This window comes from Epinephelus lanceolatus, chromosome 2 (genome assembly GCF_041903045.1).
Source record: "Epinephelus lanceolatus isolate andai-2023 chromosome 2, ASM4190304v1, whole genome shotgun sequence".
Taxonomy (NCBI): Eukaryota; Metazoa; Chordata; class Actinopteri; order Perciformes; family Serranidae; genus Epinephelus; species Epinephelus lanceolatus.
In genome coordinates, this window is record NC_135735.1 from 35,781,762 (window position 1) to 35,795,807 (window position 14,046).

Below are 14,046 nucleotides of genomic sequence, written 5' to 3' on the forward strand. Positions count from 1 at the left end.
CACAGACGCACAGAGACCGGATATGTAAAAGATTCTTTTCACATCTTATTCTTGCCTCTGCAAGTATTTAACTTCACGCAGCATTGACACATATAAATTGTCTAATATTTCACTTAACATTGCTAAAAGGTGAACCGATATTTTAAGTATATCAGATGTGTTGAACATACAGTATGATAGTTCACTTAATCGGCCTTATGTGCAGCATTTCTTGCTGTAGACTGTGGGCGTGTGTTTTCATATGCACACATTATACCCTTGCACCTGCATATATATATGTATACCTTGTAGTGTTTATGAATGTCTTTGTGCAGCTACAATGCATTACAAATCACAATTACAAGCTGGGGTATGCAACAGTTTGTAGCTAACCGGTCACAGTCGAGGGAGCTGTGTCATCTATATGCACAGACTGACTCCAGACTGTTTTCTTTGTCTGTGAGGGACTCAAAAGGCTCTGGTCAAACACAACTAAAATCCATTTGAATTTGGCAAAGAGGGGAGGAAAAAGAGAACGTTGCAGGAGTGAGCATTGTAGAGGCTTACAAACACAGCACGGTGCCAGTCAGACTCATTCCAAAGTGGTTATACAGTAGTTTAGTCGGCCTGCATGTTTTATAACACTGGATTCTAACCCGTGTATGTGTTTCCTTCCAACTCCACTCACATCTCTTGATTTTCAGGAAGCCTGACAGCTTTTCTGCTCCCCCAAAAAACAATCTGACTTGCAGGAGACAGCTGTCCTTATTTACTGTGCTACATTTCCAAAAGATTGTCCTTTTGATGATCTCCTCCGAGATTAGTGGTGACTAGGGTAGTAGAGTGGGATAACAAAGAGGGAGACATCTGAGGTCAGCCGTGTCGTTGAGTGGTAAGGCTGTTGGCAGCGTAGAATTGGTGATCAAAGAGCACCTCCAGCATCGCCCTATGAATGGTTAATTTCTTCTTTTTTTCCTACTTTTTTTTTCTTTCACTGAGGGTCAAGGATTCTACATGTTATTATTCCCGAGGTGCTCTCAGTGTGCTTTGATCTGCATCTCTGCTTCCTATACTGTAGCATCAATGAAAGGCCATAAATTTTAATACTTTTATTTTTAACAAGCTACATAAAGACTGGATGATGCAGACACACGCGCGCAGTATTTACTGTAAAACATACAGTAAATAAACTGCTAAGTGTTTGTTGCTAGCTTCAGCACACATGTATGTTATTTCAACTGCAGTCATGTCCTACATTAATATGCTCACACTAAATACTTAACATATTTCTGTTTTTCTTGGTATGACTGCTTTTAGGTGCAAAGTATTGTAAACCTATCACATACTTACACACAGTAACATTTAATAACACACACAGGTACATACATTCACATACAGTAAAGGCACTCCATCTATCTCTCTAGTGTGTTATCCTAATGTACATGCACATCTATTTTTCTTGTTCTTGTCTTCTTTCTTGTTTTCCCTACTGCTTCTTTTCTCACCTGTCACTGGTTTAAACCACTGACTGTATAAAAAGATGGACAATGCATCTCCACTTACTCCCACCGTATAAAAACGATGACAAAAAATCCTGGACATGGCCGCTGTTGCCTTTCACTGTTGGCATCATTTGGAGCCAGAGTCTCCACAATAGCGATCTCGAATCGTGAGCAGCGCCATTAATCATGAGCACAACGATTGACACACAGCTGTCAATCATGACGTCAAACCCCTTTTCATGACATCAAATAACTAATTAAAACCAAACCTGGAAATGAACACTTGAACATACATCAGTGTGATAAGAACCACCCAAAATGACAGAAACCATCTTTGGGATAAATGTATTCGACATGTACTTTGATCTTTTTGACCAATATCCCATCCGCTAACGTAGAGGGGGCGGGGTTTATGACCTATACTGCAGCCAGCCATCACCAGGGGGAAATCAAGATGGTTTGGCTTCACTTTTAGGAAGCTGTCATGGTGTCCATCTTTATTATACAGTCTATAGATTAAATGCATTATTTGGATTTGTAATGACATCATTCCTTTGCTTCTTTTTCTCACTTTCTACTTTGTAGTGAAGGGTCAAAATACACCCCAGACTAAGACACTGCAGTATCCTGAAGGGTCAAAATACACCCCAGACTAAGACACTGCAGTATCCTGAAGGGTCAAAATACACCCTAGACTAAGACACTACAGTATCCTGCAATCAGTTATGCGATTTATGTACAATATTAATAGATACTATATTTGGATGAAAATGATTATAGTGCTTCAAATTAATTTAATGTTGAAAGTGACAACTCCAACTGGATATTAAAGTGACACATTTACTTTACTCTGTTAATGTTTCAGTGGCAATCCAGACCCTTTACAAGCTCCAGTGATTTGCCAGCATGACTTAACACTCGACAATGATCATACCTCTCTCAATTCTCCAGTGCCTTCAGAGAAGTCGTGAGATATTTAAAGTAATATTTAAGGTGTTTGCAACAAATATGGAGATAGTACATTGTGTCAATTTACAGGCACGATCAAAGACTGGAAAAGTGCTATTTTGTTGGATGTAACCTGCAAGAGCCTACGTATCTGTCTCCATTTCCTTGTGTGTCTGATCTCAGCGCCAGCTGTTCCCTGTGGCTGTGTATCTATGCTACAGCACTATGGCCTTTGAATAACCTGATTGTTGTGTGTCTCTGTGTCCCTGCAGTACAAACAGGTGGAGCAGTACATGTCCTTCCACAAGCTGCCGGCAGATATGAGGCAGAGAATCCATGACTACTACGAGCACCGTTACCAAGGCAAGATGTTCGACGAGGAGAGCATCCTGGGAGAGCTCAACGAGCCGCTGCGAGAGGTGGGATGAGTATTCCTGTCTGGGTTTGGAGCTCCTGCACATGTGATGCATTCAGAAGCTTGTGGTGCTGCTTGACATTCCCCTCAGTTTACTTCAGCTTTCTTTTCTTGAGGCCAAAAGTAGTAGTGAGAGGTAGAAGTGAGAGGAGCACGAAAAAAAAAGTCTGCACAGCTGACATTTTTGCTGTTGTTACTTTAATATCCCCGTTCTCTGAAGTTGTCACAGACCAATGCCTTTTTGTAAAGCACCAGTTTTTTTGCTGCTGTTCTTGCTAACTGCATTGTGTGCTCCCACAGGAAATCATCAACTTTAACTGTCGAAAGCTGGTGGCGTCCATGCCTCTGTTTGCCAACGCCGACCCCAACTTTGTCACCTCCATGCTCACCAAACTGAAGTTTGAGGTGTTCCAGCCTGGGGATTATATCATCAGGGAGGGCACCATTGGCAAAAAAATGTACTTCATACAGCATGGGGTTGTCAGTGTACTAACCAAAGGCAATAAAGAGACCAAGCTGTCAGATGGCTCCTACTTTGGAGGTAAGACGAGCTGGCGCTGCACCAGAATCACAAACTCAAAGGTCACATACACACACATCTTTCTGTGGAGCTTAAATCTGCTCTGTTTAAATATTAATAATGCTGTCCTCTGGTACCTTAAGAGGTTGGCTTGGGTTTAAATTTTGATTTGTGAGGCATTTGGATAATGCTATTCTGGGTCTGATATTAGTTCGTTGTGAGCATGAAGTGGTATGTTGCGCAGTGCTTGTCACCTCACTTAAAATTCTGCTTCATGGTTTATGCAGGACTTTTCCCTTAATTCACATCATGAGCTGTCTCTTAAATGTAGGGCAAACCCAAATTAAGAAAACAGCACTTGCTGTAGCGCAAATTGAGAAATATGCATTCAAAGGTCAAAGGGGTCAGAAAGCTGTGAAATTACATACCATATGAATGCTTAAGACTTGTGCAGTAACCCGGAGTTGTTATGTACTTAGCTCGTGTTATGTTCTTAATCAGGGTCAGATAATGCCTAGCCCTCTCATGGTCCCACAAAGCCTATGACACATGTAGGAGACAATGCCGCCATACTGCCCTCACCAAATACCAATTAATTTGCCCAGTGACAGCGTATCATTTAGACTACACTGTTAAGTAATGAGAAATAGTGGCAAAGCGTTTAACAGCACATGACCTGCTTGTGGAAGTTTAATTATGCCTTGCCTGCTCAAGTCCATCTCCATGCCCTCTCTCTGGGGGGTTTCAGAGAAATAATGAAAAGATGGCAGGCAATCTATCTCTACACATGCCAAAACTAATCAACAGTTTAGACAACATGGCCCCAGCTCTCTCCAGGGCCATGTTGTGTAAAAATGTTGTCCAAAATGTTCCATCCTTTGGTCCCTCCTCAGCAAAGCAGAACTTGGATTCAAAGGAAGCTCACAGACTTGTTTCTAGCACAAGTGTTGTGGTAATAGCACAGTTTGTGTGACAGCTTGGACACTCTGCTGCTCAAAGAAGCTGAACTAAGTGTACTCCAGACATCTAAATGCATTAGAGTGAATGCATCTACATTTGGCTTTAGTTTTTTCCTTGAGTAAACAAGAGTAGCGTAACCCACAAACGTGCAAATGCACTGGTTTTGGAGCAGAAACTGGCTCGCTCACTTTAATCTTAAGCCTAGGATCTGTAATTATTTTTCCCTCTTGCGCATTATAGGCACAAGGCTTTTGACTCCATTATCCTGTGACTATTCCTGGCAGTGCCACTTCTCTGGTGGGGTTGGGGGGTTGGGGAGCTAAGGGTGGGGGCTATTGAGGTAAGCTCAGAGCCACTGGGAGTTTGTTACCAAACACGAGTTAGTCATTCATGAAATTAATTGGTGCAGGATCAGCACAGGGAGTATGTGGCACATGTGGATCTCAGTGTGGCTGTCAGTATCAGCGAGCAGGAAGTCAAGAGCAATATTTTTTTAATTTTATGTGCAGAACATGGAGGCCTGCCTTACACGGATTGCTAGGTTTTGACTCTCTGTCGTGCATGTGGATGTGTGAGCATGTGAACCAAGTCCAGTCGCTGAAGAGTTCCCTTTTTTTGTCAAACACACTCAGTGTCAGCCGGCTCCAGTTTACAGCAAATAGCGTTCTGATATGCTCATCAATATCTCAGCAAACTCATGTGCCGTAACCCTTTCATTCACAGACGACCTGAATTATTTACACAATTATATACTCAGCAGTCTGCTCCAGTTTGTTAGCTGTTGGATTAGCTCGAGCCAGAGAGCCTAAAGTCTAAAGTGGACACGACATGTCCTGGATGGGAGCGTCGGCTGGGCACACAGCGATCTAGTGGAGAGGGGAAATGTAATGTGACTGCAGTACTAACGCCAAGGGACACATGGATCGCTGCCAAGCCTGCTCTCTGGATGCTGCTCTGGGCACAGAAAGAAAACATGCACTCTCCACCCCCGCCTCCACTTCCCTCTTTCTCTCCTTATAGTTCAGTATTGAGACACTTATCCGAACAGCATCTCCGCTGCCCTCTCTCTGCCCAGACAGAGCAGGTTATTGTGTTGTTATAGTTCATCCTTTGTTGCCTGCAGTAATTGATGTGTTGCCAGTGCAGACTGCGCCTCTCTCTTGGTCAGAGGAGAGCTCAGTGACCTTGTGGTGGCCCTACATGCCAGTCAGAGGTGCTTATCAAAAGCTGCCTTTGATTGCACCTCTAAGATGGCTCACTTTGCCTCTGAGTGAGTGGCTCGTAGCAGCTCTGTGAGTGGGGGTAAAGAAGAAGAAAGTGAAACAGAGTCAGAGAGTGGGAGTAAGGAGTAAGTTCACAGCACAGTTTGCAATCTCCTGTATCATCTTTTTGGCTTTACTCAATCTCTGACCGGTTTTCTGTGAATGGTGCTCTCTTAATCCATAGTCCTGTGAAGTCCTGGGTCCTCCCCTCTCTTTCCCTTTTCTTTTTTTTTTTTGCCTTTTTTTCCTCTCAGAGCTCAGACTGGCTGTGCTATAGAGCTGCCAAATGGCCACCCTGACTGAGTGAGTCAGTGAGAGAGGCTGGCAGCAGCAAAGGCCCAGGTAATCCTCCCAGTCCTTAACCCACTTAACACCCCTGCACCTCTTATTCTGGAGCAGCATCAGCTGAAGATCGAGGCACTGCAGCAGCTGAGTGAGTGACAGAATAGGGGATATGATGACATATAGAGTTGTCTTATATAACATGACAGCTTGGATGGGATTGGATGATATGCAATACAATGCTGTGTTTCAATACAGTTTGTGATGTGACACGATCCAATATGTTGTGAGACAAACACACAAGGGTGCAATGCAGTCGACTAGATAGGGAATATGATGTGATGCCACATAATGCACAACATGATACAAATACATACCAGTATGTATGGTGTCACTGGATAAGACAAGGATGTCATGCAATAAAATTAAATCTTCCCTCGTGGATATGTGTCATCATCGTCAGTTGTGTTCTTTGAGAAACACACAGGAGATGAGAGACTCATGCAACGCTGAGGATCTTTGTCAAGTATCAATATCATCCTGTCAGACGACTACTGAATTAATCTGTTTTACAAGATCAAGTTCAAAGACATTGCATATCTAATTCTTATTTAGTAGAGAGCAATTTCAGAAAGATACATTATTGTTGGACTATGTTTCGCTTTTGTCATCTATGAAGACTTCATCTGAAGTCCAATTTTCAGTTATGGATCTGTTGTCAGTTTGCTGATTTGCCAGATCAGCAAAGTTATTCAGTTTTATACAAGCAGCGACTCTGGGGCTGAAGAATGAAGACAACGCAGCAGTGCAAAAAAACTGCAGTTCTTCGACTAGCCACTTGAGGCTGGCTCCAAAGCAAGTTAATCACCATTAAAAAAGCATTTTCCTCATAGATCACCACTAAAATAGAGACCTCAAACTGTAAACAAGGTCAGTAATGACTCTTTCTATTATTAATTTTTGATCTATGGAGATTTTATAGTCATAAAACTTTATTGTGCCAAATAAAGCGATTTAAAAATCAGTGATGTCATCATTATGTAAGCCGAGTGGCAACTTGCGGGTGGAGCCAGTGGAAGAAACACTATTGGGCATGTTAAGTGGAGCGTGCACTGCAGAAGCTAGAAACGTTTTTGGGCATATGGGCCAGGAAAGCAATTCTGTTGGACTGAATCTGTGCTACCTTGGGGTCTGGTATCTAGTAATTATTATACATTGAAGCTGTAAATATATTGTGCCAACCAAGGTAGCTGCTAGTGATAGGGTTATCTCCTCTCTCTGGTCTAAATATGGTCACTACTGACTACAGAAATTGGCCAAAGGACATTTTGTTTTAAAGCTTCTAAGCCTGAAAATTAGCATTAGCATTATAATTGTCAAGTCAACCACAGCTGTAAATGCATCGTGCCAACCAAGCTAGCTGCAAGCATTAGAGCTATCTTCAACCTTTCATCCAAGTACGGTCACTTCTGGTTTCAAGAATCCAAGATGGCGATGTCTAAAATGCCGAACTCATGGCTTTAAAACGGGAGATCATGATGAGGTGATGTTACGGTGGCTGCGTCCATTATACAGCCTTATGGTTTTATCCTCTCAGGACCCCTGAATGCTTGTGTAAAAAGGTGCTTGTCCTTTCAATAGTTGTCGAGATAATTCAGTGCAGACCAAAGTGGTAAATCAACCGTCATTGCCATCCCTAGTGCCGTGCTGTGAGCATGGTTACATATTAAAGTACAACGGTAACCCCAGTAATGACTTTTTATTTTTTAGATTGCGTGTATTTTGAAAAGTGCAGTATGCCTTTGTGAGTTTGCATCTGTTCCGTAGGGTACTTATACACAAACATCTTCTGGTCCTTGAATGTTGTTTTATTGTGTCTTTTGTCCCTCACCGACATAACCAGCCTCAGTTTAGGGGGTGAAGAAGAGACAATGAGATGTGAAGCGTCCCCTGCATTAGCCACGTTGCAGAAAAACATCAGATATCCCCAAACTGTGTATGTATGCTAGCCAAACATAAGGTGTTGCCCATCTGTGCTAATGCTGTGAGGGAGTGAGCCTGGCATGTCACGGGGAATCAGGCAGCCCACTGTGGATGTTTCAAAGGTTAGAGAGTGTCCACTCCGTGGGCTGGGGGCTGTGTTAGGGAGGGAGATGGGAGCTGACAGCAGGACTCAGAGTCCAGGTGAGCTTTGCCAGACCGGGCTGCAGGACACAGATACTTTATCACAGACCAAGCAGTCCTGCTCATACTCATTAATTCACATCCATGCACAGTTATAAGCAGAGAGGAGGGCAGGTACACCCGTACACATACAGAGTCACATGCAGATGCATGAACACTGAGACTTACACATTACACTAAGCACATTCAAAGGCCAAAATTTGCATTTGCTCAGGTTCATGCACAGGCATTTCCACATGCGGCATACAGTGCATTAAAGTATATTGGTAGTTGTGTTGGGTTTTTAAATTAGCATAGCACTGTAGCCACGACACTTATCTTTATCACAGTTCCATTTTTCTCTGCTGTAAATACATTTTTATTCAGCATGATGAGCTGTGGTTGGAAACAAATTTACTCTCTGCACCTATTTACCAGTGTGTCCACTGTCTAAATGAGCATCTTGGTAAGTTTAACCCTTTACTCTGTGATGCGCTGTCTGTCTTAGAGAATTATCTCTTGGGATTTAATGATTTTTAGAGCTTAAAATTTATAGATGTTTGTATCGCAGTGCTACAGCCCCTCATGCACGGGTCTTACCTCATAAAGACTTGTTTTTTATTGACTGTATTTAGCTCCCAGCGCGGATGTAGCCGAGCGAAAGTCAATAACAGCTCATAGAGAGCACAGTTTGTGACCCTCTCTTTATGTGTACAACATGTAGACATGCCATTACACTATGAGCGTACGGTATTCATAATATAAAAACAGTATGGACACAAGATATTCCCAGTTCAGGTTTGTCTTCTTTTCTTGCTTTCTGTCCTACACATCCACACATACTCACACACACTGACATCTTGCATGGCATGCAGTTTGCTCTCCACTTTCAGAACGGGTGCATGGACTCAGGGGAAGCGTCTTAAGAGCCTAGGACACGTGGGCTGCACCATCCAACAACAATCCAGCCGTGTGTTCTCACGAAGGTCACTGCACATGACGTCGTCGCAGTCCGTCTTTCCCTGAGCAGCATCCAATTTTAATTGGTGTCATTCAATTTTGATGAATGCATTGTCACTTAAGTGTGAGAATGAAACACATCATGGCTATGGCAAAGAAACATCTTCTAGTGCACAGATGTAGTTTTTCTTCCGGAAACTGAGGCATCTTTGTGTCTGTAGCACTAACATGCCAAACAGTTTTGGGAACAATCACAGCTGGGCCAGAAAAACTCAAAGCAGAACAGGACAGGAATATTAATCAAGTAGACCTTTAAAGTCTGTTCTCAGAGTTGCATATTTTGCTTTTTTAGGCCCCGTTCAGATGTAGCGTCTAAATGCGCGTGGAAAACGCCAGCTGTGCCATTTCCATCCTTTTATCCAAGGCGCTTCGGAGGTTGCGCTATTGTCGCGCCTGCCGTTACTAAGCAACCAAAACCGCCTGTCACTCACGGGGGGGTAAAAAAGTTACAAAGTTTACAAAAAAGTTAAATGGAAAAATAGCGTATCATCATGCTCACCAGTTATCCCAAGCTCCGAGCTGATAATTCTCCAGGCATTGTTCCTTCTGTTGGAGTCAAAGTAGTACAACGAAGACAGGTCATATAACTCTTGGTATCCCTGGACAAGAATGATCAGTCGCTCCTCCATTTCTTGCTGCCTTTCACACCACCGGATGTTGTGAAGTCTGTTGGACGGAAAGGAAGAAGCAGGTCCGTGGAGCTGATTGGTTAATTTTTATCACATGACATGCAGTGCACTTGCTGCATTCGAAAAAGTTGAGATCTTTCCATCTCTGTGCGCCGCAGGCGCGCACGAAAAAACAGGCGCGTCGCACCGAATGCGTGCAGCTACGGCATCGCTTTGGATTGTCAGCGCTCTTGACGCGCGTCTGCATTGACACTAATGGATTTGTGCGCGCAAAAGACGCTACATCTGAACGGCCCCAATCTCACTCTTTTTTTTTGAAATGCTGCTTTTACAACCAAAAAACTTGAGCAGACGACGATGACATGTTTAATTCACAATCAGTTATCTCGTGTCATGACAATATTATATTGTAGCGTTGTTAATTTGAGCTGACAAAGCCCACAATTTTGGGCTGATTATGAATCATCTCGTTGGTGAGGACCACGCAGAAATGGGTGATTGTAGCAGCAGCAGTCAGTCTGTGGAGAAAACACACGCCCCTTTACAGAATACAGGCAGCGCGACACCAGCTAAGCTTGTCCTGTGATTTCATACAGGATTTGGGGAGCATTGCGATGAGTCACAGGAGATGTGAGTAAGCAGTGGGAGTAAAGCATTCAGAAATAAATTAATGCAACTCACAAACCATCTGCAAAAGCAGTTGAACAGTTCACCTGTCACTCAGCACTATTAACGTGTTTTGCATTTTAGAGTTCAGTACTGCGTAGATAAATATGAATTAAATAATCATAATAATCAAGAATGTACTGTGATGCAGTGGTTAGCATTGTCACCTCACAACAAGAGGGTTCCGGGGTCTGAGTCTGCATGCTCTCCCCGTGTCAGCTTGGGTTTTCTCTGGTTTCCTCCCACAGTCCAAAGACATGCAAGTTAATTGGTGACTCTAAATTGCCCGCAGGTGTGAATAAGAGCATGAATGGTTGTCTGTGTCTATGTGTCAGCCCTGTGATAGTCTGGTGACCTGTCCAGAGTGTACCCGCCTCCTGCCCAATGTCAGCTGGGATAGGCTCTAGCGCCCCGATGACCCCCAACAAGATAAGCAATTACAGAAAATGAATGAATATGAAGACAGAGAGTAAAGTATATGAATGATCCAATAAATTGTGAATTAATTTTGGACCACATAATATGTGTTTACAGCCCAGCACTGCCAGCTAGCAAGATGCTAGCTCCTATTTGCTAGAGCACCCACAGAGAAATGAGTTTTTGCATTTGCTTTTCTCTGAGAGACCAAAAAGCTGCTGAGGAAACTGTGACTTAACTTGTTATCTGCTGCCATTAACTCTGTCTTCTCACTTTGAAGCGTAGTAGTAATGCAAGCTCAAATTTGGCATAGCTAGTTAGCTGGCTAGGAAAGTAACATGTCAAGCTTTGTTAAGCTAAATTAAAAGGAGAAAATAGTTACTCGGTCTGTGTTCTGATGTGTGTTTACAGAATCAGCCTCTAATTGGCTGATTCAGAATTAGTTTGACCTTGTTGTGCCTCCAGCTAACAGGAGCTAAATAGCTAAATGTGTGGGCAGCTGTCAAAGAGTTTGTTTGCTTTGGAGGCAGGGGAGGCGTGTGATTGGCTGAATTGAGGGGTGGTGACATATCACTCATGAAAAATGACATGAAATTACAGTGTCATTGGAGAAAGGACAGCCATGCATCAGATACAAAAGCTGCCTCCCCCCAACTGGCCCCCGCTGGATAAAATAATTGGAGGCTGAGCTAATTTTTTAAGCTCAAAAGAAGGTCGTGGTATCTTAGAAAACTAGACGACATAAGGCATTCATTGGTGCCAACCATGTCAGTATAGCTTGTCAGGAAGCAGGCTATATAGCGTTCTAAATTTTGGTAAGGAAAAAACCGACATGGCCATTTTCTAAGGGGTCCTTTGAACTCTCATCTTAAGATATGTGAATGAAAATGGATTCTATGGGTACTCAGGGAGTTTCCTCTAAGCGTGAGAAGTTTTGTTCCCAGTAAATGTTTTGCTCCTTACAATCAATATACTTTCAAGTTAAAGCTATATGTTTGGCTTTCTAAGCATAAGGATAACCAATCTGTTTGAAGAACAGTAAATTACCTTGTATATATGGATATATAACACACTGAAACAGGATTGTTGTGGAACGCAAAATGTTAACTGTCCTAGTATTAGTCTATGCACATCAGATAATTAGTAATTAACTTTGAAATAAGAAACCAAAATATATCAGTGTGTCATTCCTTAATTCCCACATGTAGAATTCCTGAAATTCAGTTACGGCTTTTAGTTTTGGTGTGTTACCCCAAGATTTTCAGTGGCCCCATCAGGCCACCCATATGAAGAATTAATGGGGGCACACCTGGAAAGAAAAATCCATTGTGAAGTAAAAACAGACAGATGTTACGGTGGCTGCATCCATTATACAGCCTTATGGTTTTATCCTCTCAGGACCCCTGAATGCCTGTGTAAAAAGGTGCTTGTCCTTTCAATAGTTGTCGAGATAATTCAGTGCGGACCAAAGTGGTAAATCAACCGTCATTGCCATCCCTAGTGCCGTGCTGTGAGCATGGTTACATATTAAAGTACAACGGTAACCCCAGTAATGACTTTTTATTTTTTAGATTGCGTGTATTTTGAAAAGTGCAGTATGCCTTTGTGAGTTTGCATCTGTTCCGTAGGGTACTTATACACAAACATCTTCTGGTCCTTGAATGTTGTTTTATTGTGTCTTTTGTCCCTCACCGACATAACCAGCCTCAGTTTAGGGGGTGAAGAAGAGACAATGAGATGTGAAGCGTCCCCTGCATTAGCCACGTTGCAGAAAAACATCAGATATCCCCAAACTGTGTATGTATGCTAGCCAAACATAAGGTGTTGCCCATCTGTGCTAATGCTGTGAGGGAGTGAGCCTTAATTCCCACATGTAGAATTCCTGAAATTCAGTTACGGCCTTTAGTTTTGGTGTGTTACCCCAAGATTTTCAGTGGCCCCATCAGGCCACCCATATGAAGAATTAATGGGGGCACACCTGGAAAGAAAAATCCATTGTGAAGTAAAAACAGACTTTTAAATTAAATTAATAATAATGAAACTGCAAATGTAAGAATGATGAAATGTCATACAATTTCCTGTTGTATTTACACATTTCACAGAATTTGTTTATGATCAGGATTTATTGTTAATTAATTAAAAATTATTATATATTACTTAACATTACATATTACTTTGAGTAGAAAATAAATATGATTGGTTTCATACAAAAAATAGTACATTTATTGTGGAGTGAAATAGAGAAACTGAGAAAACTTCAAACCAAAAATGAATTGAATTAGCCATTTATTTCCCCCAAGATGGTTTTTGCTTTTATGTTAGCTTCAATTTGTTAAGAGGGGTTTGAGTTGTTTCATTTTTTTGTATTTCCTCCAAAAATGAATTTACCAGTTTGTGTGAAACCCAATATATATTTTCTAGGGCTGTAGTCAACCAAAGAAAATCTTGGTCGACTGAAGTCGCACATAATCTTCAACTAATCGATTAGTCGTGAAAAAAAAAAAAAATCTGCCAATATTTTTACTTCTGCGGTGGTGTCTGTGTCACTCTGCAGTTACACCTCCAAAACACTAGTCGGCGGTGGAGAACTGTGTTAAGTGCTGTAAAGTTTAGTTCAAATCGAACTTTATATAGTTGATTCAAAACACACATTAAACATGGCTTAATAGAGACCATTTCAAACATCAAGTACGCAAATTGGCTTCACTATAAATCGCAGAACTGACAGACACACACTTGTCTGTATCTGGACACATTTCCCCCACAAATACAACATGCTAACGTTATTAGCACAAGTCTATGGCATTTTACATTGTATAAATTAGCCTAGCGTCTAGCGATCTTTTCCTCCTCTCATATGAAACCAGGGACAACAGCAACATGTAACAAAGGTAACGGCACACAGTTTGGCTCCATTACAGCTCACAACATTCACCGACAAAACAACTGTCTTATTCTAAACACGTTTTCCAAGCAAATACAACATGCTAACGTTATTAGCGCTAGCCAATGGCATTTTACACTGTATAAATTAGCCTAGCAACGAGCGGAGATTTCCTCTTCTCATATTAAGCCAGGATAAATCCCGAAGTATAAATCCCTAAAGGATAGATCACACACACGACTTAAAATGCTATTTTAGTGGAGGCTTTACTGTCTTCACGATTTATTGCTTCTTATCTGTGAAATACAAGTAAATACAAGCTTTGTTTCCACTGAGGGAAATGGTGTCAGTATACAGAAACAGACAGGGGGTCTGTGTCACCGCGACGCTGAGCTTTAG

General features: G+C 42.0%; 1 protein-coding gene across 1 annotated transcript in view; it reads left to right on the forward strand.

The window, feature by feature from the left end:
- The window catches only part of hcn4 (hyperpolarization activated cyclic nucleotide-gated potassium channel 4), a 95,430-nt gene that overhangs the window by 64,497 nt on the left and 16,887 nt on the right, over nucleotides 1-14,046 (forward strand). The window contains exons 5-6 of the mRNA XM_033639355.2: nucleotides 2,702-2,848; nucleotides 3,145-3,385. Of these exons, the coding sequence (XP_033495246.2) occupies nucleotides 2,702-2,848; nucleotides 3,145-3,385 (388 nt within the window). The remainder of the gene's footprint in view (nucleotides 1-2,701; nucleotides 2,849-3,144; nucleotides 3,386-14,046) is intronic.